At 47.6% G+C, this 24,352-nt stretch overlaps 1 protein-coding gene across 1 annotated transcript; it reads right to left on the bottom strand.

The window, feature by feature from the left end:
• Positions 1 to 20,261: 20,261 nt before the first annotated feature.
• Positions 20,262 to 23,563, bottom strand: LOC132499213 (cytochrome P450 26A1). The gene is made up of 7 exons (XM_060113690.1): positions 23,375 to 23,563; positions 22,957 to 23,181; positions 22,416 to 22,706; positions 22,168 to 22,326; positions 21,548 to 21,682; positions 20,877 to 21,029; positions 20,262 to 20,603 (listed from the first exon to the last, which is right to left on the bottom strand). The coding sequence occupies exons 1-7, from the start codon at positions 23,561 to 23,563 to the stop codon at positions 20,262 to 20,264; spliced, it is 1,494 nt and encodes a 497-aa protein (XP_059969673.1).
• Positions 23,564 to 24,352: the final 789 nt, after the last annotated feature.

The following is a 24,352-nucleotide window of genomic DNA, read 5'->3' on the forward strand; positions in this document are numbered from 1 at the left end:
AGATATGTCATAATCATATTGCTCACAATCAGTGATAAAATTTTAAAAACATCCAGAGGAAAAAAAGACACATTAGGCACAGAGGAACAGAAGTACGGCTAACAACAGATTCCTTGTCAGAAGCAGTGCAAGTGACAAGACAGTGAACCGATATCTCTCGAGTACCAAAAGCAAAAAGCTATGTATCTAAAATTCTCTACTTGGTGAAAATATCTTTCAAAAATAAAGACCTTATCAGACATACAAAAGCTGAAAGAATTAATCACAACAGACATATACTACAGGAAACTTTAAAGGAATTCCATCAGGCAGAAGGTAAATGATACTAGATAGAATTATGTGTCAACACAAAGGAACAAAGAACATCAAAAATTGTGACTACATTGGCAAATACAGGAGATTTGTTCTAATTACACAAATATGTTTTTTAAATAATTGATTGTTTTAACCAAAAAATGACAATATAATGAGAGATTTATATGTAATATGTTTTTTATAGAGACAAAATATATGAAGCAATAATTTTCAAGACACTGGACATCAGGCAACAAAAGACTGTGATCCCTGAAAGACAGGGAACAAATGAGGTGAACCCCACGATTACTCCAGTTACTGACTTGAAAGATATACATATCTCAACAATAGGCGTAGAGAAGAGAATTGGAATTGGAGAATTATTGTTTTAAGGTTCTTATCCAAGTATTGGAAAGGGTGTGGAGCAAATGGACCTATCTTACACTGCTTGTAAAAATGTAAAATGGTACATCACTTTGGAAGGTTTTTTTTTTTTTTTTGCGTTACGGGGGCCTCTCACTGTTGTGGCCTCTCCCGTTGCAGAGCACAGGCTCCAGACGCGCAGGCTCAGCGGCCATGGCTCACGGGCCCAGTCGCTCCGCAGCATGTGGGATCTTCCCGGACCTGGGCACGAACCCGTGTCCCCTGCATCGGCAGGCGGACTCTCAACCACTGCGCCACCAGGGAAGCCCCTGGAAGTTTTTTTTAAAAGTTAAACATATGTCCATTATATGATCTGGTCATTCCACTCCTAGTTATTTATCCAAGATAAATGAAAGCTCATGTCCATACAAACACAGGTACATGAATGTTCATAGCACCTTTATGTGTAATGGCTAAAAACTGGAAGCTAAATTGTCTATCCACAGGTGGATATGTGAACAAATTGTGGTATATCCATATAATGGAGTGCTATTCAGCAACAAAAAGGAACAAGTCATTATACACATAATAACATGAAGAATTATAATGAGTGAAAAGTCAACACAAAAAGAGCATCCTGTATGATTCCATTTATAGAAAATTCTAGAAAATGCAAACTAATCTGTAATGACAGACCAGTGATTTCCCAGGCATTAGAGAAGCAGGGAGGAACAGGTGAGAGAGATTGCAAAGGAGAAAATTTTATGGGAGATTACAAGGAAACTTTTATGGGCGATAGATATGTTTCCTCTCAATTGTTGTGATGGTTTTACGGGTGTATACCAATGTCAAAATTTATGAAATTGTATACTTTATGTGTCATTTATTGTATGTGAATTATTTTTCAATAGAGCTGTCAAAATAATACATATATACAGTAAATTTTTAAGAATCCACCCGGGACTTCCCTGGCGATCCAGTGGCTAAGACGCCACGCTCCCAAAGCAGGGGGCACGGGTTCGATCCCTGGCTGGGGAACTAGGATCCCACGAGCTGCGCGGTGTGGCCTAAAAAAAATTAAAATTAAAATTAAAAATTAAACATCTGCCCAGAATCAGCATTTTCCTTCACAATTTCTTGCAGCATCTGTTTTCCTGGTCACTTGCCCTCCCTGCTGCACAGAAACAGGGATGGAGGCTGGCATGGCTGTGGTCAGCACGACACCAGGAGCTGCCCCATCCCCGCCCCTTCCCCATCCCCCAGGCCCAGAGCCATTTCAGTCCCCTTCCCCACGGCCTGCAGCAGACTCACCGGAAGGGAAGAGCAGCCCCCAACCCCTACCTTTGCCCCTACCTTTCTACCCTTCTTGGTGTGTGGCTCCAACTCCCCCCCTCCCCCACCGGGCCCCCCCCCCCCCCGGCTTATCAGGTGTCCCCAACCAACAGCTGAGTGTCTGCACAGGGACACCCTTCTCCCGCTCCAGGCTCTGCTCTCACCTTCCCAGGCTGAGGACAGCACTTCCAGGACCCTCCCTGATCCCTCAGGCCCCAACCCAGACCCCTCTGTCAGGCACTTCTGGGGAAGTCCCCTGTTGTCACTTCAGGGAGATTGAAACAATTTGGTTCTGCTTAAAGCTTCTGTTTGAGGAGTTTGTCACACATGCTAATGAACAGCCGGCTGACAGAGCAGACACAAGGGCAGGAGGGGCGGGGTGGGGGTGGGGGGCCTTCTAATGAATTCTTCCTGGCGGCTAGGCTGATAAGATTCGGACAAATCGATGACTGGGGCACCTCCTGTCTCCTGGACTTCGGTCACTTCACCTCCCTGAGCAGCTAAGCTCCCAGGCTGTGCTTCTGGGGCCCTCATGGGCTGGGCAAGGCAGGGAAGGATGCGTGGGCAGTGCAAGCGTGGGCAGTGCAAGTGTGGGCAGTGGGTGGGTGTGTGTGGGGTTGGCTGGGCCCAACTCCTGCCCATTCTCCCCACTGCGCCCAACCTCAGGTGCTTCTAAGCCAAGACAGAGGAATCGCCGAGCAACTTATCAGGGGGTTTCAACAAATCAAGACACTGCTCTTTTCCCCGCTTTGTTCTTAGTGAGCTTTTTCCTTCTTATGTGAGTGGCTCTTATGTATAATAGAAATAAAGAAAACACAGAAGAAAATTAAACCGCATGTGATCCCACCACCTAGAGATAACCATTTTCATTCTGTTTTCATTTCTTCCTTATGTTTTTTGTTTGTTTGTTTGTTTTTGCTGTACGCGGGCCTCTCACTGTTGTGACCTCTCCCGTTGTGGAGCACAGGCTCCGGACGCGCAGGCTCAGCGGCCATGGCTCACGGGCCCAGCCGCTCTGCCGCATGTGGGATCTTCCCGGACCTGGGCACGAACCCGTGTCCCCTGCATCGGCAGGCGGACTCTCAACCACTGCACCACCAGGGAAGCCCTTCCTCATGTTTTTAATGCATATGTTTTTGAAAGCAAAAGTGGGTTCATGATAATAGTGATGTTTATTGAGCAAGTGCTTACCTTGCCTAGGTAGGCTGTGCTAAGCACTTCACGTGGATTATCTCGTTTAATTTTCACAATAGCTCTGAGTGATGATGTAATTATTATTCCATGTATGGGGTAACTGAGGCTTAAAGAAGTTAAGTAGCTTGTCTAATGTCATCCAGCAATGAAATAGTGAGGCTGGGATTTCAGCCCAGGAGATCTGATTCCAGAACTGGCTCTCTCACTCTTAGTGCTTCGAAACTGACTACATATCCTTAAATATCTCTCCAAGTCCTTAGCTTTCAGGGTCATTTTAAATGACTACATAATAGTCTATTGTTCAGATGTACCATAATTTCCCCAATCCCCTATCCGTGGACATCACGTTGTTTTGAATAATACAGTCTCCAACAAGCATCCTTATAGTTAAATATTTGCTCCAAAACTAAAATTAGAAACCTTGGGTCAAAGAATATGTATAATTTGAAGGCTTTTGATACATGTTGCCAAGATTGTCCTCCAAAAATAATGGACCAAATTATGCTTCCTACATCTTCATCCACACAAGACTACAAAGCATTCTTCACTCAAGTGATTAGAGGCAGCTCAAATTCTACTGCATGAATAATAAAAATTAGATTAATTAGGGGCTCAGGGTAGCCCAACCTTTTCCAGTGGAAATTCCATCCCCCCAGAGCAGAAGAACTGGAGCCAGACATTGGGAAGAAAGGAGCCTGGGGCAGAGAACACAAGACCAACTTCGACTTGACTGAATCAGCTCAGTAATTCTAAATTTCTCAGAAATGCCTTGTTTCAACCATTGTCATTGAACAGTCACTGTCAATGATCAAAAGGGAGAATAGTGTGTGGAATGTCATGAGTCCCTTGGCTGCTAAGTCAATCTGCTATCTACGGCTGCTTTTACGCTTGCTTCCTGACATCCTAGGCTTGAAATAAAGATACTGTACTATTGTACTCTATACAGTGCTGTACAGTACACAAAAGCACAACCACTTGTAGAGGATATTTTCATGCATGTGAAAATATATGCCAGACACACGAACTAACTTACGTGATTGGACGTGTGAATGCACGTTCGCATCTTTTTGCAGCTTGAAGGTTCGTATGTAGGGGACTTACTGTAATCTCCCTTTGGATTAATTCAAAGTCAACTACTTAGGGATCTAAATCCTTTCTGCCATACAATGCAAGCTAACCACAAGGATGATAGCCCACCACAATCACAAATCCCTCTCACATTCAAGGGAAGTGGACTATATAAGACGTGTACACTGGGGTTGGAAATATTGGGGGTCATCTTAAAATTCTGCCTACAACAGTGACTGTGGCTGAGAGAATAGATAATGACTGAATGAACGCATAAATAAACGAAGTGCTCGCCTGTGCAGATAGAAGGGAGGAGAATGGTCTAAATGTGCACTCACTTTGGGATCTGAGTTTGCAGATCCCAGGCCTGCTTCACTCTCCCAGGATTAGGGACTGTGAGAGCTCCCCTCTGTCCCCAGCATCTGACAGAGCGTAAGCTTACCCAGAAGCTGAACATATGATCTGTTCTTTGAAGCTTGGAGCAGGGGTAAGTGATAATAATCCAGACAGCAGTAAAGATGAAAAGATCGCACCTTATTTATGAGACAAAAAACTTTCATGCCAAATCCCACTTCTCTTCCCTTCTCCCACCTCGTGGGTCTTTACACCATCCCCTCGGAGGAACAGCCTCTCACAGAGACCAACATCTGACCTGGGAAAGCTACATACATTCACCCCAGCCATGAAAGGCACATCCAGGAAGCCACCACTCTCTCACCCCACACTGAGCTGGTCCATGGAGAAAGGCAAGGACCTCAGGACCTGTTTACCCTGTCTCTTCTTTCTAGACCATAAAATAACCCTAATCCATAACCACATTCCTCCTGAGTATCAGATGGGCCCAGAGAGTTGGACAAGAGCTAAGCCACCATAAAGAATATTCCCGGAAGAAGAGGCTAAGACCATCTCCATGGTCAGTTGCCTTTCAGCCTGTATTGATGACCGCTCAGTCCGCCATGAACCTGGTGGTGACACCACCTCAGGCTCTTGTGTATAACTTAGGAGGCTTTGCTCATCTCAGGGAGAAGGGGGATGACCGTCCACCTCCCTGTCTGCAGCTGGGGAAACCTCCACCGCCCTCAACATGAAGCATTCTATCATCTTCAGGCATATGAGTTCCACCTCTTTCTGGGATGCCTTTTGGCTGAAATGTGTACTCATCCATTCAAAACTGATTTCGGAAGACCTGTAATGGGCCAGGCATTTTGTTCTAGGTGCCAGGGGTATAACGATGTCAAAGTAAAAACCCTTGTCTTCAAGGACCTTTGATTTAGTGAGGAACACAGACTGTAAGCAAGATAAATAAGGAAATTATATGACATATCAGATGGTGATAAAGTGCTCTGGAGAAAAACAAAGTCAGGAAAGCGGAGAGGGAAGGCGCACGGAGGAAGGAAGCAATGTTAAATAGGGTAGGAGGGAAGGTTGCCTGAGAAGTTGACGTGTGAGTCGAGCTACGACTTAAAGGTAATAAAGGGGTGAGTCACCTGGGTATGTAAGTAGCTGCAAGCACAGAAGCCCTGAGACAGCGTGGCTTGCGTGTTTGTGAAACAGCGAGAGGGCCAGACACAGCTGGAGAAAGAGGAAAAGAAACAGGAGACAAGACAGGGCAGCAAGGAGGGCAGGGGCTCCAGAGCACACAGGACCTCCTCAGCTATTGTCATGCCTCTCTTTGGCTTACTCAGAATGACACGGGGAGCCCTTGCAGGGTAGTGAGGAGAGGGGGACCATGAGCCTGCTTGCATTTTTAAGGGGTCATTGTGGCCAGTGTGTGGAGGACAAACTGTGGAGGTATATAGGGTGGGGCTGCTTCACTGGGCCAGGAACACCAGGTCAGGATCTGAAATCCTGGCCCTCAGTGAACATTTCTTGAGTAAGTGAATTGAATGCCTGGGTCGAAGGCCAGCTGAGAGTCTGTGAAAAGAATAAGACAGAAAGGGAACAGGAGGACATAGTTATCAGGGCCTCAGGAATAGTTATCAGGGCCTCAGGAAGCTGGGACTGTGGCTAAAAGATCAGCCAGGTAGAAGGAAGAAGCAAGTGAGATTAGTAACTAGCTGGTCAGCAAGCCAGCAAGGCCCACTACAGGAGCCAGTCCTTCAGGCAGATGGAGTTTGTCCCCTCCCAAGCACTTGTTTTTTTTCCACTCACCTAGTACTTATTGAGCTCCTACTGCGTAGCAGGCGCCTTTAACACAGAGCAGTAAACATGAAAATCAAGAGCTTGCTGCTTTGCGGGGAAGATGGTCAAGTGATCATACAAATAAGGAGTAAAAGAGTTATGGGTTGTAGCAAGTGCTGTGAAGGATACCGTATTGATATAAAATAAATGGGACCTAAGCAAAGATCCAACCAGCCAAACAGTGTGTGTGGCAGGGGGTGGCGGGGGCAGTATTCCAGACAGAGGAGACAGCATGTGCAAAGGCCCTGGGGAGTGGAAATCCACAGTGGTTCCAAGAACTAAAAGGAAAACTCCATGGGTTTGAAAGTTAAGCAGGGGCCTTGGTACATCCCGCTTAGGTGGTCCAGGACTGTAAAGGGCTGTGCAGGAGGAACAGGACTGGGAGAACAGGTACTGGGTGTAGCAGCTGCAGGTGGGTCCTGAGCTCCAGGGATGCTCACTCCCCCAAGAGACCCAGGAAAAAGCTGTCAGCACCAGCAGTTCCTGGACTCACTCAGAGCTTCAGAGGGCACCAATAACCATTGTTAAATGGCCCAAGCATTTTAACAGGTTTATACATGAAATTGTGATAGGAAGATGTAGGAGCTCATTTACTGTTAGTTCTTTATTCCAGGAGAGTCACATTTCTGCTTAAAAACAGAGAAAGGAAAAAATAAAAATACAGTCACCCCTTGGTAGTTGCAGGGGGTTGGCTCCAGGAGACCCCGCTTATTCGAAATTCCACAGATGCTCAAGTTCCTGATGGGAAATAGCCATAGTACAGTCGGCCCACTGTAGCCACAGGTTTCACATTCATAGCTGAATCTGCAGATGTGAAACCCGCAGATAGGAAGGTCCTGACTGTACTATATTCCTTCTAGGTGGCACCCCAAAACAAAGGAACTCTATACTAATACTTTTAGCTTAATTTTTGGATTAAAATAGAAAAGGGAAAAACAAAATCCATGGGAATCCTAATTAAAAGTAGCCTTCACCATACATTTAAAAAAAATCACATAGCCAGTTCTATTCCAGCTAATATGAAAAATATATATTAAATTTATGATATCCCACTAAGGGAAAGATCCTTCTTCTCAAAATAGAAAAAACAAAGGGGGGGATAAAACTCTTCTAGATGATACAGACAGGCAAACAACATTTGCCAATAAGAAAAAATCACATCCTCTCTTAAATACTTCTGAAGTAACATCTGCAACATCTTCCTAACTCACAATACTTTCGTCTCTTTTCTAGAAACCCTGAAAGCCCCACTCCTCCCAGGCCTACATGGGGACACCTCACCCCAGCTGGACCAATGAAACTCTCACCCAGGAATCTGGATGGCAACTGAGAGACAGCTTATCAGTCTTGGCAGGTGGACGGAATAGGTGGGAGACTGACTTAATAGCTCCCCACAGCCATGTCCTACCGTATGTTCTGCAAAGTGAGAAGGCTATCCAGTCCACAAACAGGTATAAGCTCTTTCTGTGGCTGGATCTGGGAAAGCCAGGATCACCTGAATACACATGGGCTGAGGCTTCCAGGATTCCCATCCAGCTGCAGACAAGCACTTTCTCCTTGGGCCTCACTTTCTCCATCTAGAAAACAATTGAAGTGCCTCTTCCAGCTATAGAGCCTGTGACTCCTGAGGACAAAAGCAGTCTGATTGGAAGCTGGGAAGCAGATTTCCCACCTGTTATGGACTGAATATTTGTGTGTTCCCTGTCCCCCAGATTCATATGTTGAAGTCCTAACCTCCAAAGTGACTGTCTTTGGAAATAAGACCTGTGAGGAGGTGAAAAGGTTAAATGAGATACTAAGGGTGGAGCCTTAATCCTATATGATTGGCATCCTTATGAGAAGAGGAAGAGACACCAGAACTCTCTCTCTCTCTGTCTCTGTCCTGTGACACAACAAGAAGGCAGCCATCTACAAGCTAGGAAGAGAACTCTTACTAGGAGTTGAATCGGCTGGCACCTTGATCTTGGACTTCCCAGCTTCCAGAACTGTGAGAAAATAAATTTCTTTTGTTTAAGACACCCGATCTGTGGTATTTGTCATGGCAGCCCAAGTTGACTGACGCATCACCTCTTCTTCAAAGTAGGGCAGAGCAGGCTCTCATATGAGGATAGCTGCCCTGCAGCACCGCATGAAAGCCCCCTGAAAGCACACAGCCTGCTTTAAACGGCAGCCACCAGCTTCCCAAGAGACATGAGCAGGAAGGCTCTTCAACAAGCCCCCAAATCTTCCCTGGCCTCATCCCTTAGCCACCCCTCTACAAGGATCCGGGAGCAGACAAAATTCCGCCAGTCCCCCCGGGTGTCCATCCAGTCTCCTCTGCTGATGCCTGCTGCTTCCTTGGTGAGCAGAGGAAGAACCACTTGGCAAATGAGTGGCCTTGGAGGCAGGAGCACAGCCCAGGACTGTCTGGGCAAGGAGAACTGGCCCCTCCTGCCTTGTTCCCCAGGCTTTCCTGCTGGGATGTGTGGAAAGTGCCAGACGGGGACCTTGGAGGGTTGGGAAGTGGACGGCCCTAGGCCTCTCCTCCAGCCATGCTGCAGTCGCCTGAAATTTATATAGAGGCTCCCCTCCCCCTCTCGTCTTCCTTCATCTCAGTTGACCCACAGCCTACCCTAAAGCTCACAAAATGCCATTTTCATTCCGCTGTGTTATCATTATGCACGAAGACCTTAATGTTCCTTAAGATGGAAGACTGGGACGACAACGCAGATCTCTGTCCTGTTTGTTTTGATAATGAAAGCTTGGTTCCTCAAAATCCAATTGTTACGTCTTTTAAAAAATGTCTCTTGGGCTTCCCTGGTGGCGCAGTGGTTGAGAGTCCGCCTGCCAATGCAGGGGACACAGGTTCGTGCCCCGGTCCGGGAAGATCCCACATGCCACGGAGTGGCTGGGCCCGTGAGCCATGGTCGCTGGGCCTGCGCATCCGTAGCCTGTGGTCCGCAACGGGAGAGGCCGCAACGGTGAGAGGCCCGCGTACCTCAAAAAAAAAAAAAAAAAAGTCTCAGCCTCCCTTTATAGCCCTCTCTCTCTCAGGCCTACATCTTGCTCTGTGCCCTTGGGAGTTACCTCCTAAAGAGCCTTGAAAAAACACAACCACAAAAGTCTGTCTCTCTCCTCCCTTGGCTTCAGAGATCCTGGCTCCCCAGCTACCTGCCCCCCTCCCTTTCTATACACCCCTAGACACCGCACCCGCTGAACAGCAGTCTCTCCCTCCAAACTTGTGTCCACAGCCAAGCTCTCCTGAAAACCAGACCTAGCACCTGCCTGGGGACATGTCCACCTGGTGTCCTGTGGGTCTCCACCCCACAGACCCACCTGTCTCTCCCCCAAACCAGCATCTGCTTCTGGTCCCAGTCCCTCTCAGGAAGCTCACCTGTGCCTAGTCACCATTGTTATTAAGCTTGGGCTCCTGCATCTCCTCATTCCCTGATCTAGAGCATCATGGAGCCCAAGTACATCCACCACCCAGATGTCTCTGGCTTCTGTCTTCTCCTTGACACACCCAATTGTGCCCTAACTTCCTCTCCTCTGAACTTCTCCAATAAACTCACAACTAATTACCAACTGGGGAACTTTACCTCCTTGAGCTTGAGGATGAACTCTGGTAACATATGTAAATATCAATCACCTAGCAAGTGCCAAACAAACGTTAATTCTTCCCCCACTTCTTCAGGCCAGTTCTCCGTGATGTGGTTTATCCTCTAGGGACAAATCTGATTTCTAGATCTGTAGTTTGCCAAAGACACCCTGCAATTTTCTGCTTCCGATCATTCAGCCGCAAGAGTATTGAGTGTCTTTTTTCCCCCATCCTAAACCAAGTTTATATTGTATAAAATGATCTGGTTATTTTGATTTATCTAAAATTTTCAGATCAGATTGATACCTGACTTTTTAAAAATAATTATGATTTTTTAAAGCTTGTCTCAGGAAGTTTTTATAAAACAAAGTAGAAAAAACTCATTCCCATTAGGCATTATCCTTCCTTCTCACTCTGCTTTTGGAAGGATTTTCAATTCAAATTGAGGATAAACTGTATTTTCACTTAGAAAAACACATTCCCTCTTAAGAATAAATCCCCCCGTGAAAGAGCCATATCTTTATATGTGTAACAATTTAACATGAAAATGTTATTGATCTCTTTTCTTCTTATTATTCTTTCCCATCATCTCTTTAATGATGGAAATTTAGGACTGCACAATCATACGTGCACGTGCACACACACACATACACACATCCTTTGTCTTTTCAGATTTCTTCCCAACAAATCCTCACAAATGACAGTGATCAGGTTTAATTTAAATTATTTTAGCTGACATCAGCTTAGGGCCAGATCCTCAATATCAAAACAGAATGGAAAATTGAAATAAAACTCATAGCTTCCGCCAAGTTATCCTGACAATTGCCCGAAGTTCTGTATCTCTCAAGAGGACCGCTTTCAGATCAATAGAGAAGAAAAGGTGTGTTAGTGTGCTGATGACTAAAGGGACGGATGGCTCTGGAGTGTCGAGCTGAGTGTGTGGGCTCTGGAGACAGACCCTCTGAGCTGGACCCCTGACTGTGCCCCTTAAGAGCTAAGGGACTCTGGATGAGTTGCTAACATCTCTGAGTTTCAGTTTTCTCATTTGGGTTGTTGTGAGGATTAAATTAATTCATATATAGAAGTTAGGACAGTGCCTGGCACATACTAAGCATTCGGTGACAATAAGAATCACTATTATTCCAGATCAAATCAGTGCCCCTTCCAAGTACCATAAGCCTGTAGGCAATATAATGTAATGATTAGAACCTTTTACTCAGACAGCCTGGGTTCAAATCCTGACTCCACTACTTACTGGCTGTGTGGCTCTGGGCAAGTTACATAACCATTCTGTGCCTCAATAGCTCCATTTGTAAAAGGTGTATTAAAAACTGTACCTGCATCATGGAAATGTCCTGAGAATGAAATGAGACAATGTGAAATACTTAGCACATATAGTAAATGCTCATTGAAGTCTGGCTGTTACTTTTCTTTGCACTCTATGATAAAAAGGTTAATTAACTCAAAACTGCTTCCCGAACCGCACAGAGGTTTTCAAAAGGCTAGTGTTGTAAGGTTTTCCACTTTAGCTGCTGATTAGGGACCAAGCTGTATTACAACACACCTCCTATTTGGAGGTTATCCCGAGGTAGGTGGGCCGCAAAGGCCCCTGGGATCAAAGGCGGTCAGAGAACCCCTCTCTCTGCAATTGGCAGCCGGTACGTGGGCATGTGACTGGGCTCAGCCAATCGGAAGCTTGCAACTGGGCGGTGGTTTCTGAGAGAGCGTGGGGAAGGTTGGAGCGGGGGGAAGGGTCCGTGGGGAGGGGAGACTGAGGGCTGACCTCTAGAGCATCATTCACTTCACCCACGGCACCTTCACTTTTTCTCTCTCCTACACTTAATTACAAAATCAACACATATTCTTTGCAACCAGAAGAAGCGTCCATAAATGTCCTCAGAAAGTGTGATTTATCTCTTTGCAAAATATCCCCCTCAATTTTCCCAGCCAATAACCTAAGTCCCTCTGCAACTTTTTCTCCTTACTTAACAGTACATCGTAGTCATCCTTCAAGGTCAATGGGAGTCTAGCATATGCGCCCTATTATGGCTCCATAAATTTCCATGACATAAATGAACCACTGTTTTTTCAAACAGTCCTCTTCAGAGAGACGCCTTTTTGGGCTCTCCATTACAGTGTTAAATGCACGTTCTCATTGCCACAGCCTCGCTTTCAGGACTCAATCCTACGGAAATATAGCACTAGTTTGTATATAAGGCTGCACAAACAAGGTTACTTACTGATTGCAAGTTGCTTAGAGTATCAGAAACTGGAAATAACCTAAATGCCCAGAAATCTCCCCTAATCGGTGTTTTTAGGGCATTTTGTTTGGGCAAGGGGGAGGAATTGCAACTGTGAAAAGTGATTTATGAAAACCACTACTCAAACCCAGGTGAGAATTGGGAACTTTAGGTTCCTTCCAACAATGAAACTTTAGATGCCCTTCATTTTGGGGAATCTTGGAGGCAGGAAGAAAAAAATAAGATGCGTACGTCAAGGTCAGATTACCACAGCACAAGTGGGCCATTGTCAGATCTATTTCACCCACATGGACAGCAAATCTGAATCCTCAGAGAGCCCAAGTTCAGGTTTTGTTCCTATTCAGAGTCCTAGACTGCAATGTGCATAAGAATCACCTGGGGGCCTCCCTGGTGGCGCAAGTGGTTGAGAGTCCGCCTGCCGATGCAGGGGATACGGGTTCGTGCCCCGGTCTGGGAGGATCCCATATGCCGCGGAGCGGCTGGGCCCGTGAGCCATGGCCGCTGAGCCTGCGCGTCCGGAGCCTGTGCTCCGCGACGGGAGAGGCCACAACAGTGAGAGGCCCGCATACCGCAAAAAAAAAAAAAAAAAAAAAAAGAATCACCTGGGACTTTTGATAAACTGCAGATTGATTCAGCAGGTCTAGGGTGGGGTCTGAGATGTTGCATCTCTAACAAGCAACCAGGTGATGTAGATACTGCTGGTCCATGGACCGTACTTTGAGTTGTAAGGACCTAATCCATTCACATCTGCTGTCTGAACTGAATTTTCCTATTTTTCAAATAATGTGGTCAATTAGGGTGACCAACCATCTGACTTCTCCCAGGACTATTCAGTTTTGCACTGAAAGTCCTGAGTACTAGGAAACAGGACAGTTGGATTAGAGCAGGGTCAGATAACTCAGTGGCCTGACAAGTAATATAAATGAAGGAAGTGGGCTGGTTGGAGACTTTGGCAAACAGAAGGGCTTAAATGCTCACTCTGAGGCTCTACCCAAGGGTCTCCAACTTGCAACCTTGGCACACATGACCCCTCAGACTCCGTGCGCTGAGAAATGCTGTAATAGAGATTTTCTGATGGCAGTTGTAAGTTCCCATATGTGATGGGTCACTATGAAAATATTAGAAATCAAGCACTGCCCAGAAAAGGGATGAAAATGCTTCTAAGAGAGAGCAGAAGAGGCTACCCACCCACTCAAAAACTGAGTATGGTAGCCAGCCTCCAAGATGGCCCCCAACGGTCCTCACCTCCTTGTATTCACATCCCTCCTACAATGAATAGGGCTAAACTGTGTAACCAACAGGATACCGTGGAAATGGAGTGTGACTTCCAAGGCCAGGTCATGAAACATACTGAGGCTTCAGTATTGTCTTGCCACTTTGTTAGACCACTTGCTCTGAAGGAGGTCAGCTGCCATGTTGTGAGGATGCCCAAGCAGTCCTAGGAGAGATTCATATAGCAGGATACTGAGACCTCCTCCCAACAGCCCTGTGAGGGAGCTATCTTGGAAGTGGATCTTCCAGCTTCAGCTAAGCCTTCAAGTGACACAGCCCCAGCCAATATCTTAGCTGCAACCCTATGAGAGACTCTGAGACAGAACCACAGTCAAGCCATCCTCAATCAAGCACTCTGAAAACTTCTCAAGGATCAAAGACCCAAGATGTTGCAAACTGGCAGCCATCAGGGCCAGAAACAAGTTTTATTCTGCCTGCACATTTTTTTTAAACTTTTTATTTTATATTGGAGTATAGGCGATTCACAATGTTGTGATAGTTTCAGGTGCACAGCAAAGGGACTCAGCCATACATATGCATGTATCCATTCTCCCCCAAACTCCCCTCCCATCCAGGCTGCCACCTAACACTGAGCAGAGTTCCCTGTTCTACACAGGAGGTCCCCGTTGGCCATCCATTTCAAACATATACCTGCACATTTTTCTTTAATGTGAATTAGAACATCTAAATATCAGGATGTTCCCGTGCAAATCTGAATTTCTAGCACCTCCTGAAAAATGGGAAGAGCTTTCATGCCTACAGGTCAAGGATAGGCCAGACTGAGCAGCACCTGCCCCTTTAGAGTGGACTGGTATGCCCTGCATTAACACACCTACCTTCCCCATCTGTTTCTCTCCCTGGTTCATATCACTTGTTAAATTACCTCCTGGCACCCATGAGTCTGTGATCCTTGACTTAGAGATCAGAAACCTTTCTGTCGGTGGTTCTCAAAGCGTGGTCCTGGGACCAGCAGCATCAGCATCACCTGGGGACTAGCTAGAAATGCAAATTCTTGGGTCAATCTAGAAACTCTGGGGTGAAGCCCAGTAATTTGTATTTCAGCAAGCCGTCCAGGGGATTCTGATGCATGCTAACATTGAGGACCACTCTTTCTCACAAATAAGGTTTCCTGCCTTTGGAAACTGTGTTAGTTTTCTAGGGCTGCCATTTTTAAAAGTACTACAACCTAGGTGGCTTAGAACAACAAAAATTGATTGTCTCACGGTTCCGGAGGCAGTTCTTGTCTAGAAGGCTGAAATCAAGTCTCACAGTTCTTGTCTGGAAGTCTGAAGTGGGCTCCCTCTGAAACCTGCAGGGGACTCCTTCCTTGACTCTTCCTAGCTTCTGGAGGTTTGTCAGGAATCTTCAGCATTCCTTAGGCTGCAGATAACATCACTTCAGTCCTCCATCTTCACATGGCATTCTCCATGCGTGTCTTCACATCATCTCCCCTCTGCGTGCATCTCCCTGGGTCCCAATTTCCCCTTCTTATAAGGACTCCAATCAAATTGGATGAGGACACAGCTGAAGACCTCATTTTAACTTGATTACCTCTGTAAAGACCCTATTTCCAAATAAGGTCACATTCTGATGTACTGAGGGTTTGAACTTCAGCATTTTTTCCCCCTGGGAAGAGAGATACAATTTAACCCATAACAGAAACAATTTTCGGCTGTGCAGTAGAAGAAACTTAAAATGTCTGAGGGTCCAGCTCTACCAACACGCAAACCCAGCCCCCGGCCCCACCAGAAATGCCTGCAATCTGTACCCAGGTGCTCTCAGAGGCACGGTGAGAAGCAGAACCTGTAAGCAATTTAGTCTCAAATAATCTGCTCACCTTCCCTTTATTCCTGACATGTATATAAATAAACAGTATGTTTTTTTAATTGAAGACTAATGCTACAATGTACCAGACACTGGACAGCCAGTCCTGATTCTCTGCTGTGGCCTTAAATTTCTTGGAGCCTCAGATTTCTCGGCTGTAAACCTAGGGGCTCGGATGATCTATCCATAATCTCCCTTCCAGCTCTAAAAGTCTGTGACTAATTGACGATTAAATGAACTTTCCATTTCAAAATACCAAATCCCCTCCTCTATCATTAAATAAATCACTGTTATGTTGGATGGTATGGCTGTACTTAATGAATCAATCAACATGTTTCGTCAAATGTCTGTTGTAAGCGAAGTACCTTGTCCTCTTTTCACAAAGCATTTGAGTTAAATAAATCTGTTAGTGACCAGATAAAATACTTGAAGCATCTGTGGTCAGAGATGAGTGAGTAGATTTCTGACCCCTTGATAGACTAGGGAGAGGCTTGGCAGTGGTGAGAACTCGTAAGCTGTGGGTCAGCTTCTGTGCTGCGGTGCATGGTTATGAATATTGCAACATAATAACTCTCACCCAGAAAACTCACCTCGTAATCCAGGGCTAAGTTTCCACTCTGTCCCAGGGTTCTAACTCGAGTTGACTCTACTTCAAAAGAAGGAAAGCTTGTTTGGCCAAATACCCATGGAGCATCGGTTTCAGGAATGTGACATGCTGTTAAACCACAGCCGTGTAAGCTTGCGGCTGCTGAGATTTTCCAAGGAAGAAAGTTTCACTTTTCAAAGAAAAACATGGCACCGCAAAGCTGGAGAGACATGAGGTGAATGGCGTCGATTGGCCTCAAGAAACATTTTCTCCCAAAGAACACCTCTTATGTGTGAGTGTGTTCTGGGGGAGGGCAGGGAAGCACATGAGAATGAATTTACAGGATTCCAACGACGAGACACAGCTCCTGCCTTTGAGTAGCTTTTCAGGGAGCTCTGGGGAACGTCTCAGGGCATTGCCCCAGAAGCCAGGTCAAGAGGATGGTCAGCATGGCACAGCTGGGAGAGGCATAGGGGCTGCAGGAGCAGACACAGGACCTGGACCTGCAAGCAACAGGTCACAAGGCAGGAGAGAGGTCTCCCAGCAATCAACGCAGGGATTCAGCGTCTCTGTGAAGACACGCATCAGCCTCCCTGGGTCCCACCTCCACATTTGGCTTGGAGCTTTGACAGAATGATCACCAAGGACTGCTGAATGCCTCTGGAAGAGGATGTCAGGACGTCCTGTCTCCTTAGATTGGAGTTAACGTGCATTTCAAAGTAAAGTGAGTATCTGAGCGGCTGAGTTAATACAGAATCAAGTCTCAGAGAATCACAATTCTTGAATTTTGGAAGGGAATTTGGGAGTCATGTAACCCAAGCTTTCCCTCCGTGTCAGAATCCTTATGGCCGCTTGGTTATCGGCTTCAGTTTGGATGCCGCAATTGACAGGGAGCTTCTGTCTCCCTTCTATGCCAAGCTCAGCGACCAGTGGTTTCCCCACCAGTGTCCATGAAATCCAGGGGGGCAAGGGACAAAAAAAGTTGCAGAGGGACTTAGGTTATTGGCTGTGTCATCACCAGAGGGCTCTAGTTGACTCAAAGTGTTTTCCTTATATGGTGCTAACATTTCCTTCCTTCTCGCTTACCCTCCTCAGTGCACGCTCTGTCCTTCAGAACAGGTCTGAACCCGCATTTACTACAGCAGCACTTTAACTATTGGAAGGTGGGGCCTCCACAGCCTCCCTAAACATTCCTAGTTCCTCTCACAGTGCTTTTGTGGGGCAGCTCCTGGACCTGGGGAGGTCGTCTGAACCCTGACTAGTACGCACATGTCCTTTGAAAAACATGGGCCCCACTCCCTAAAAACCGAGAGCCATTTTCCAGGGAGAGTGAAAGCAACATAGGTCAAGTAATGGGCAGTACGTGGGCAACGCTCAAAACCAGAGCCACAGAGACGCAGTGGATGGTGGCTACTTCAGAAGCTAAAAGACGGTCCAGGTCAACCCCGCCTGGGGTGACGCTTCCAGAGGGGCCGGGAAGCCATGACCAGGCCTGAGGCTGAGTATTTGCTAAGCCCTGGGTGATTGTAGCCTCTCACTGTCTGGGGCAAAAGCAGGCCCCGGGCCAGAGTCTGTGGACCCTGGATTTCATGGACACTGGTGGGGAAACCACAGGTCGCTGAGCTTGGCATAGAAGGGAGAAGCCCGCCCCCTTGTGGACCTCTGGGGGGTGGCAAGGTACAAAAAGCACCCTGAAACCTAGAAGGAGATGAGGGGTCGGTGGGGGGGGGGGAGCAGCCGCTTCCTGTCGCTGCTCCCATTTCCCCAGTTGCCTGCAAGAGAATTGATCTCTGGAGTGTCACAGGGAAGGGGAGTGGTGGCAGGGGACATGAAGGGAAGTTAGGATGTGGAGACTGCTGGGTCTTCTGGCAACAGAAAGTTGGAGACAAATCAGGCAGGTGTTACTAGATGATGGAAAAAAAAGAAGGAAAAAGCAGCAGGAGGCCTTTCCTGGTTCTGCCACTCCCTGGGTGGCCCCAGGCAAATCACAGTCCCTCTCTGGGCCTCCCAGGGCTAAGCTGGGTGAAGACTACAATCCCTCTGAATGCTGGTGCTTTATGGACTAAGCTGGATGCCTTCATATGCCAGTCCTGACAATGGTCTGTCCTTGGTGGCACCACACCCCTGACTGAAGAGAAGGGGGGATGGGAGGCAGCCAGGGCCAGGGGTACGTGTGGAAGGGGAGACGGAGGCCACCAACTTGACCTGTTTGGCAGGTCTACCCAAGGCCCAGGAGGGCACAGCACCCTCCATCACAATGCCAGGCCCCAGGGTGCCCCCAAAGAGTCCTTTCTCATAGTGGTCTCCCGTCCTTCCACAACGCTGGCCAAATCTAAATCTGGAACAGTGACCTCCTCCTGAAACACTTGTCCACTGGGTGATGCACGAACGCTGACCCAGAGGAAGCTGGGCTGAAAAAACACGCTTGCCCCAGACATTGTGACCAGGGCCCATCTAACGTCCACACAGCAGCCACAAGCATCGATTCTGCCTCACACGAACACACGTTGAATCTGCCTTTACTCAGCGCTAAGCGCATTATCAAAGATTGTGTTTTTAACGTATTTTCAAGATAAATTCCGCAGTACTCTGTAATCAATGAGTCTAATTAAGCTAAGTGTAGCACTGGGAGAAGCAACCCAGAAGCACTTTCCTTAGAGCTCTCTGGGTAAAAAATATAGGTGGATTTCAAAAATTAAATTATATGCTAAAATGGCTCAAATTTCTTTCTGCACTATGCTCATACAGACACGCGGTCACGGTGTCACCGAAGACAGGGTTTTGAAACACTGACTGTCCTCTGGCAAAAAGAAAAGTATTGAAACCCTTAAAAAATGACCTTGTATAAATTATCCGAAAAAATGTCCTCAGGCTAGTGTGCTTCTAACTGGAATGATCCAGGGCGAACGTTATGGGGCGGGGTGGATAGGGTCAGCTTTGTACATCACAGTACACTAAAGCTTTGGCTGAAAAAAGAAAAAAAATGCCTGTAATTTCTCATTTTAAAAAAAGGCATTTATAAGGTTATTATAAGGTATTATAAATTATTATGTAAACACCCCTTAAAAAACAGAGGATTCCAACCTTAAGTTACAATCCAAGTTCCACCTAAAAAACGAAAGTCAGTTAGAACATGTAATTCTCATTGTAGTCAGAACCCTTTTCAAACACCTATTTAGACCACCTAGTTTTTCTGCAGTATTGCCAAATTCTAAAATTGTAATGAAAAATTTAAAGTCCAAAACCTACAAGCCATCAGTTTCAGTAAGCAGATTGTGCCATTTCAAAACTGAAAATGTGCTTGCATAAGCAAGTCACTGGGCTAACCTTTCTGGATTGAGAGTCTGGCCTTCAGTTCAGAACATGGCTATGCCAGGGTCAGAAATGTGACAAAACTGCGCTTTCACGGAGGTTAGCCAAGGTTCACAGGGTCATGACTGGGCCATTTTATCAGTCATGTCAGGCTCACACCCTATTGCCTGGCATAGATAAAAACTTTATCTGTCAGTTTGTTAAATTTACTCCTCCTGCCTTATTTTCAATAAAGAAAACCTGGACTCGCTTATCTAAACCAGAGATTGGCCTTTTCCAATACTGTTTTCATATGCAACTTCAGAGTAAAGGAAACACACCAGTGATTTGGGGTCTCATTTTAGTCAATAACTGTCTTACCTAAAACTCTAATTTCAGAAAACAGTTCTGACACTGTGCAACACCATAGATTTATTATGTTTATTAAACATACTAAGTTTATGGCTGAAGGTGTTATATTAGGTGATCTTCTCAAAGTGTTCTCTTTTCAAATTCAGCTTTCCCTAAAGTAAAGCAAACCCCTCCCCAAATTTTTAATTAACTTTGATAGATTTTCCAAATAGAGAATCTAAATTATCATCAAAAACTTAACAAAATTACCTTTAGACTGACTCACACACATATAATATATGCTTTCTAATAACTGTTAAGAGAAAGAAACAGCTAAAGTTTCTTCCTCCCAGAAAATAGATATGTACAGATGACAAATAAAGCCATGAATGTAGACATTTAGAAATCTGGTTAAATATACAAATATAAAACCAGTGAGTTTCCCCCCACAGGAATATTAAATGCAACACAAGCACCTTCAGATTTTACTTTATTTGTAAAGTATCCAGTTCATTATTTTAATATTTAAAGACTGTGGTACTGTAGAAGAGACACATAAATATTATAATATACATTTAGCAATTAAATATAATAAAATCAACATGACACTAGGTAAAAACGCATATGTACTCTTCAAATAAGTCTGAGGTCTGGGCATTCCCGCCCATCAGATTTCCCCCTGGAAACGGGTGAACCTTGCCGGGAGATCATCCACAGGATACACAGTGGGACTCGTTTTCATTGTAGGAGGTCCATTTAGAAGCTGCCAGTCACAATGCCTGGCCAGCTCCACTGTAAATATTTTGAGAAGAATTTTTGCGAACTCTTTCCCTACACAGCTCCTAAGGCCTCCTCCAAATGGAATGAAGCTGAACCTGGATGCATCCTCCGGGTGAAGCAGCAGAAAGCGGTCAGGATTGAATTCCTCCTTGTTGGTGAAGATATCGGCGACATCGTGAGTATCACAGATACTGTAGATAACATTCCAGCCCTTGGGAATCTGGTATCCCTGCAAAAGATTATGAAGTCAAAAGGACTGACAAACTGGAATTCAACCTTCAACAGGAAAAAAATCTATCACTGATATCCTTGGAGGAGTTATGAGCTGAAAGAAAGGAGATGGGGGAGGTGGAGAGAGAAACAGAGAGACAGACAGACATTCAGAGGCAGGACAATGTTATCAAAAGCCTAAGAAATTTAAGTCAAAGGACAGAGAAACAAAGGGAGATTTAAAACTACAACACAAAAGGTAAGGGTGGGAGGGAGAGAACTTTTAACTTACATTTAATTCAAAAGTCTTAAGGGCAACCCGAAACCCTCCTGGAACTGGGGGATTCAGTCGAAGGGTCTCTTTAATAACACACCCAGTGTATTTGAGCTGTTCCAAAATTTCCATGTCCAACTTGTTGTCTTGATTGCCCTTGCAAAGTAAACCCTATCAAAACAGTCACACAGAGATGAACGGTTATTCTGTGCTCCAATAAAATCAGCCCAGCAGACGTAAACAGGGCTTAAGTAGCGGCTGGACCCAAAGGGCCTCATGATGGGAAAGTGTGAGGGGGAAACAGGGAGCAGCTAGTTACCATTTGCCTCCACCCCTGGGCCCAAGTCCACTATCTGTTTACAATTCCAAGAGAATCCTGCTCACCAGTTAGAACCACCAAGTTTCTCCCCTCCCCCAATCACCACCACCACTGCTGGCTGCCACCACAGTCCCCCCGGGAGTTCCCCATTCATGCCCTTGAACACACAGATCCAAGAAAGTGGAACCTCTCTGAAAATCTCCAAGGTTCTGCAAAACGTGGAGAAGAACAAGGCTGAACCCTGCCCGAGTGGGATCACAGCTCAAGATTCCTTCTTTTTTATTGGGAAAGGATACTTACCTTTTGGGAAGCTGGCTAGACAGTAGCTGAGTTTCTTAAGGTAATCCCCCCACCCCCTCAGTTCCCCTACCTTACTTTTCAGCTCCTCTCGGACTTTCTGGAGGACATGTGGGTAGAGCCCCAGGTAAGTGATCAGAGATGTAGCTGCACTGGCCGTGGTTTCGTGTCCTCCAAAGAGGAGCTCAGTTGAAGACTGCTTTAGTGCCTAAGAGTGGATTAAGACGAACGTTTTGACAAGTCTGCATGCGATTTTACAGAGCGACTACTCAGAATAGAACTGAGGGTCCTGGAGGGAAGATGAGAGGGGCTGAAAGGGTGCTGACAGAAAATCCATTTAAACAAAATGCTAAGACCCTTTAGTTCAGCTAGAGCAGGAAGGCCAGTAAGAGCCCACTCTCCCAGGAACTCTTAAATTAAAGCCTTGGTTGTATTATAATCACCCAACATTATTTATTTACATCTTGCAAATTCCAACTTTCCCTTTAAAACCTGGAAGGGATAGGGAACGAAGCCTCTCCCCACAGCTCCGCGGACCAGGTGTCTCACCTCTGTGTCCCACCCCTGGGGTCTGGGAGGGCTTCCTACTCTGGGAACCTGGGCCCCAGGCGGGCACTTTGGGAACCCCAGGAACTGCGCTTGGAAAGCCAGGGGATCAAACTCCGCCGTGCCTCTCCTGAAGCTGCCACTCACCTGCATGTCCAGCCTCTCTCCCCTCTCCCACGAGTGCTCGATCAACAGCTGCAGCGCATCTTTGTAGCCCCCGTCCGCCTCGGCTGCCCGCAGCCCGCAGATCTTGGCGCGAATGTTCTCCTCGATGCGCGCGTGGATGAGGTTCCGCGCCTTCAGGCCCTGAGCGCAGAGAGCGCACGGCGGTGAGCAGAAGCCCGGACCCCGCGCTCCCGGAGCCTCTAGCTCCGCACCTTACATGCCGCCCTTACCCGGTACAGCCCGCTGAAGGGCACGTCTATGGGCAACGAGAAGAGATTGCGGGTCATTTCCTCGAAGGCCTCTACCAGCTGCTGCTCTGCTTCCCCGCCGCTCGCCAGCCGGGACTCGCAGCCCATCAGGATGCGCATAGCGATGCGGAACATAAGGCGCTTCACCTGGGGGTAGACTAGGAGGCCGCTCTCACCGCAGCTCAGCCACTGCTCCAGGCAATTGCCCACTTCCTCAGCGATCACTGGCACGTAGCACTGGAGCGCCTCGCGGCTGAAGGCCCGCATAATCACCTGAGCTCCGAGGAGGGAAGAGTGTTAAAACCGGGCCCCACCCGCCCCTCTCGCCTTCCCGGGCCCCCTTCCGGAAACCCACAACCCCACCAGACCCAAGGCATTTCCCGGCTGGGAAAGCTACACTGGGTTTGAGAGGGTACCTAGCCGACGCCTTGTGCAGCTGGCGCTCGCCCAGCATCTATTTGCCTGAACCCCTCACGCGAATCGGGTACCCCTTCCTGCCCAGGCGCCGCCACCCCGCCCTCACCTTCTTGCGCTGCTTGTGCAAGGAGTCGTGCAGGTTGGAGAGGCAGCCGGAGCCCAGGATGGTGCGCACAGACGCGGGCCAGTGGACTGACACCAGCCGGTGCTCCCCGAGCAAGATGCGCCGCACGTTGTCCGCTCCCATCACCCGCACCGTGGGCCGACCGAACAGATGTGTCTTGTAGATGAAGCCGTATTTCCTGCGCTTCATCTGCAGGAACTTCCTTCGCTGCGAGAGGAAAGCGGAGGAGAAAGGCGGGAGTGAGGGGGCGCCAGGGAGCGCCGAGCCTCCGGCTAGTACTGATCCTAGCCTCAGTCACCTCCCTCCCGGGGGCGCCTACCCCGGCTTCAGTGGAAGCCTGGAGCCGAGTCGGGCTCCGGGACTCCGGGGAACCGCCCTGTCCCGCCCCTATCTCCCTTACCTGAAGCACCATCTGCAAAGTTTCCCCAAAGAAGGGGAAGCCCATAGTTCCGGGGGGCAACGGGAGGGCGCAGCTGCGGTCCCGGCTGCTCACGCAGTACAGGTCCCAGAGCTTGATCGCTGCCAGGAAGAGCAGCAGCGGTAGCACGAAGGTGCAGAGAGCACTGGCCAGCAATGCTAGGAGCCCCATGGCGCGCCGCGACCTCCCGCGCCACCTGCCGCCGTCGCCAGAGCTCCGAACCTGCCGCGCGTCCGCTTTATAGGCGGCCCAGGTTGCTGCCCACGTTACCTTAGACAAATTAGTTCACCCAAAGTTCATCTTTAATTGCGGATTGGGCCCCTGGCTCCTCCCCCCTCGAGGCGCTGCCCAAAATCTTTAACCGTTTGTTCCGCGCAGAGGCAGAGGCGGCGCGGTGGCGGCTTCCCTCGGAGCGCGCCTCCTGGGGTGCAGGGCTAGGAGCAGCCTGCTTCGCCCATACAAGTTGTGCGGGGCTCTGGGACGCTGGCAGGGGCCGAGCCGGGCTCTGGGGAGCGAGAACTCCAAGCCCTGGGCTTCCTGGCGGTCTCTTTGGAATCCCTCCCGCCGGGCCCGACGGGCGGTCCCAGACCAGAGCTGCCTGCACTGGCTTTCCGTTTACAGGCGCCGTGTGGGCCCCCTTCCACCTGCTGGGGGAGCAAAGGGAAGTGCGTTCAGAGATCGTCCAGCTTTCTCGTCCCACAGGTGGGGAAACTGAGGTGCAGAACGCAGAGCAAAACGCAGGCCTCCCGATTCTCCCAAAGATCCCATAGAAGAGCCCAGGGCCAGGACCCAAGCGAGAGTCGCGGGGAGTCGTGACCGGCTGACCATAGATTGCCAGCTCTCCAAGCCCCTCAAGGAGGTCCACACTCATGAAGTCTTGGAAAGTCCTACTTAAGGTACAAGAGAGGCTCCAGATCCTCAGGACTCCAGGTGCAGCCCTGCACAAGTCTGAGCCCTAAC

This window comes from Mesoplodon densirostris, chromosome 1, assembly GCF_025265405.1.
Source record: "Mesoplodon densirostris isolate mMesDen1 chromosome 1, mMesDen1 primary haplotype, whole genome shotgun sequence".
NCBI lineage: Eukaryota > Metazoa > Chordata > Mammalia > Artiodactyla > Ziphiidae > Mesoplodon > Mesoplodon densirostris.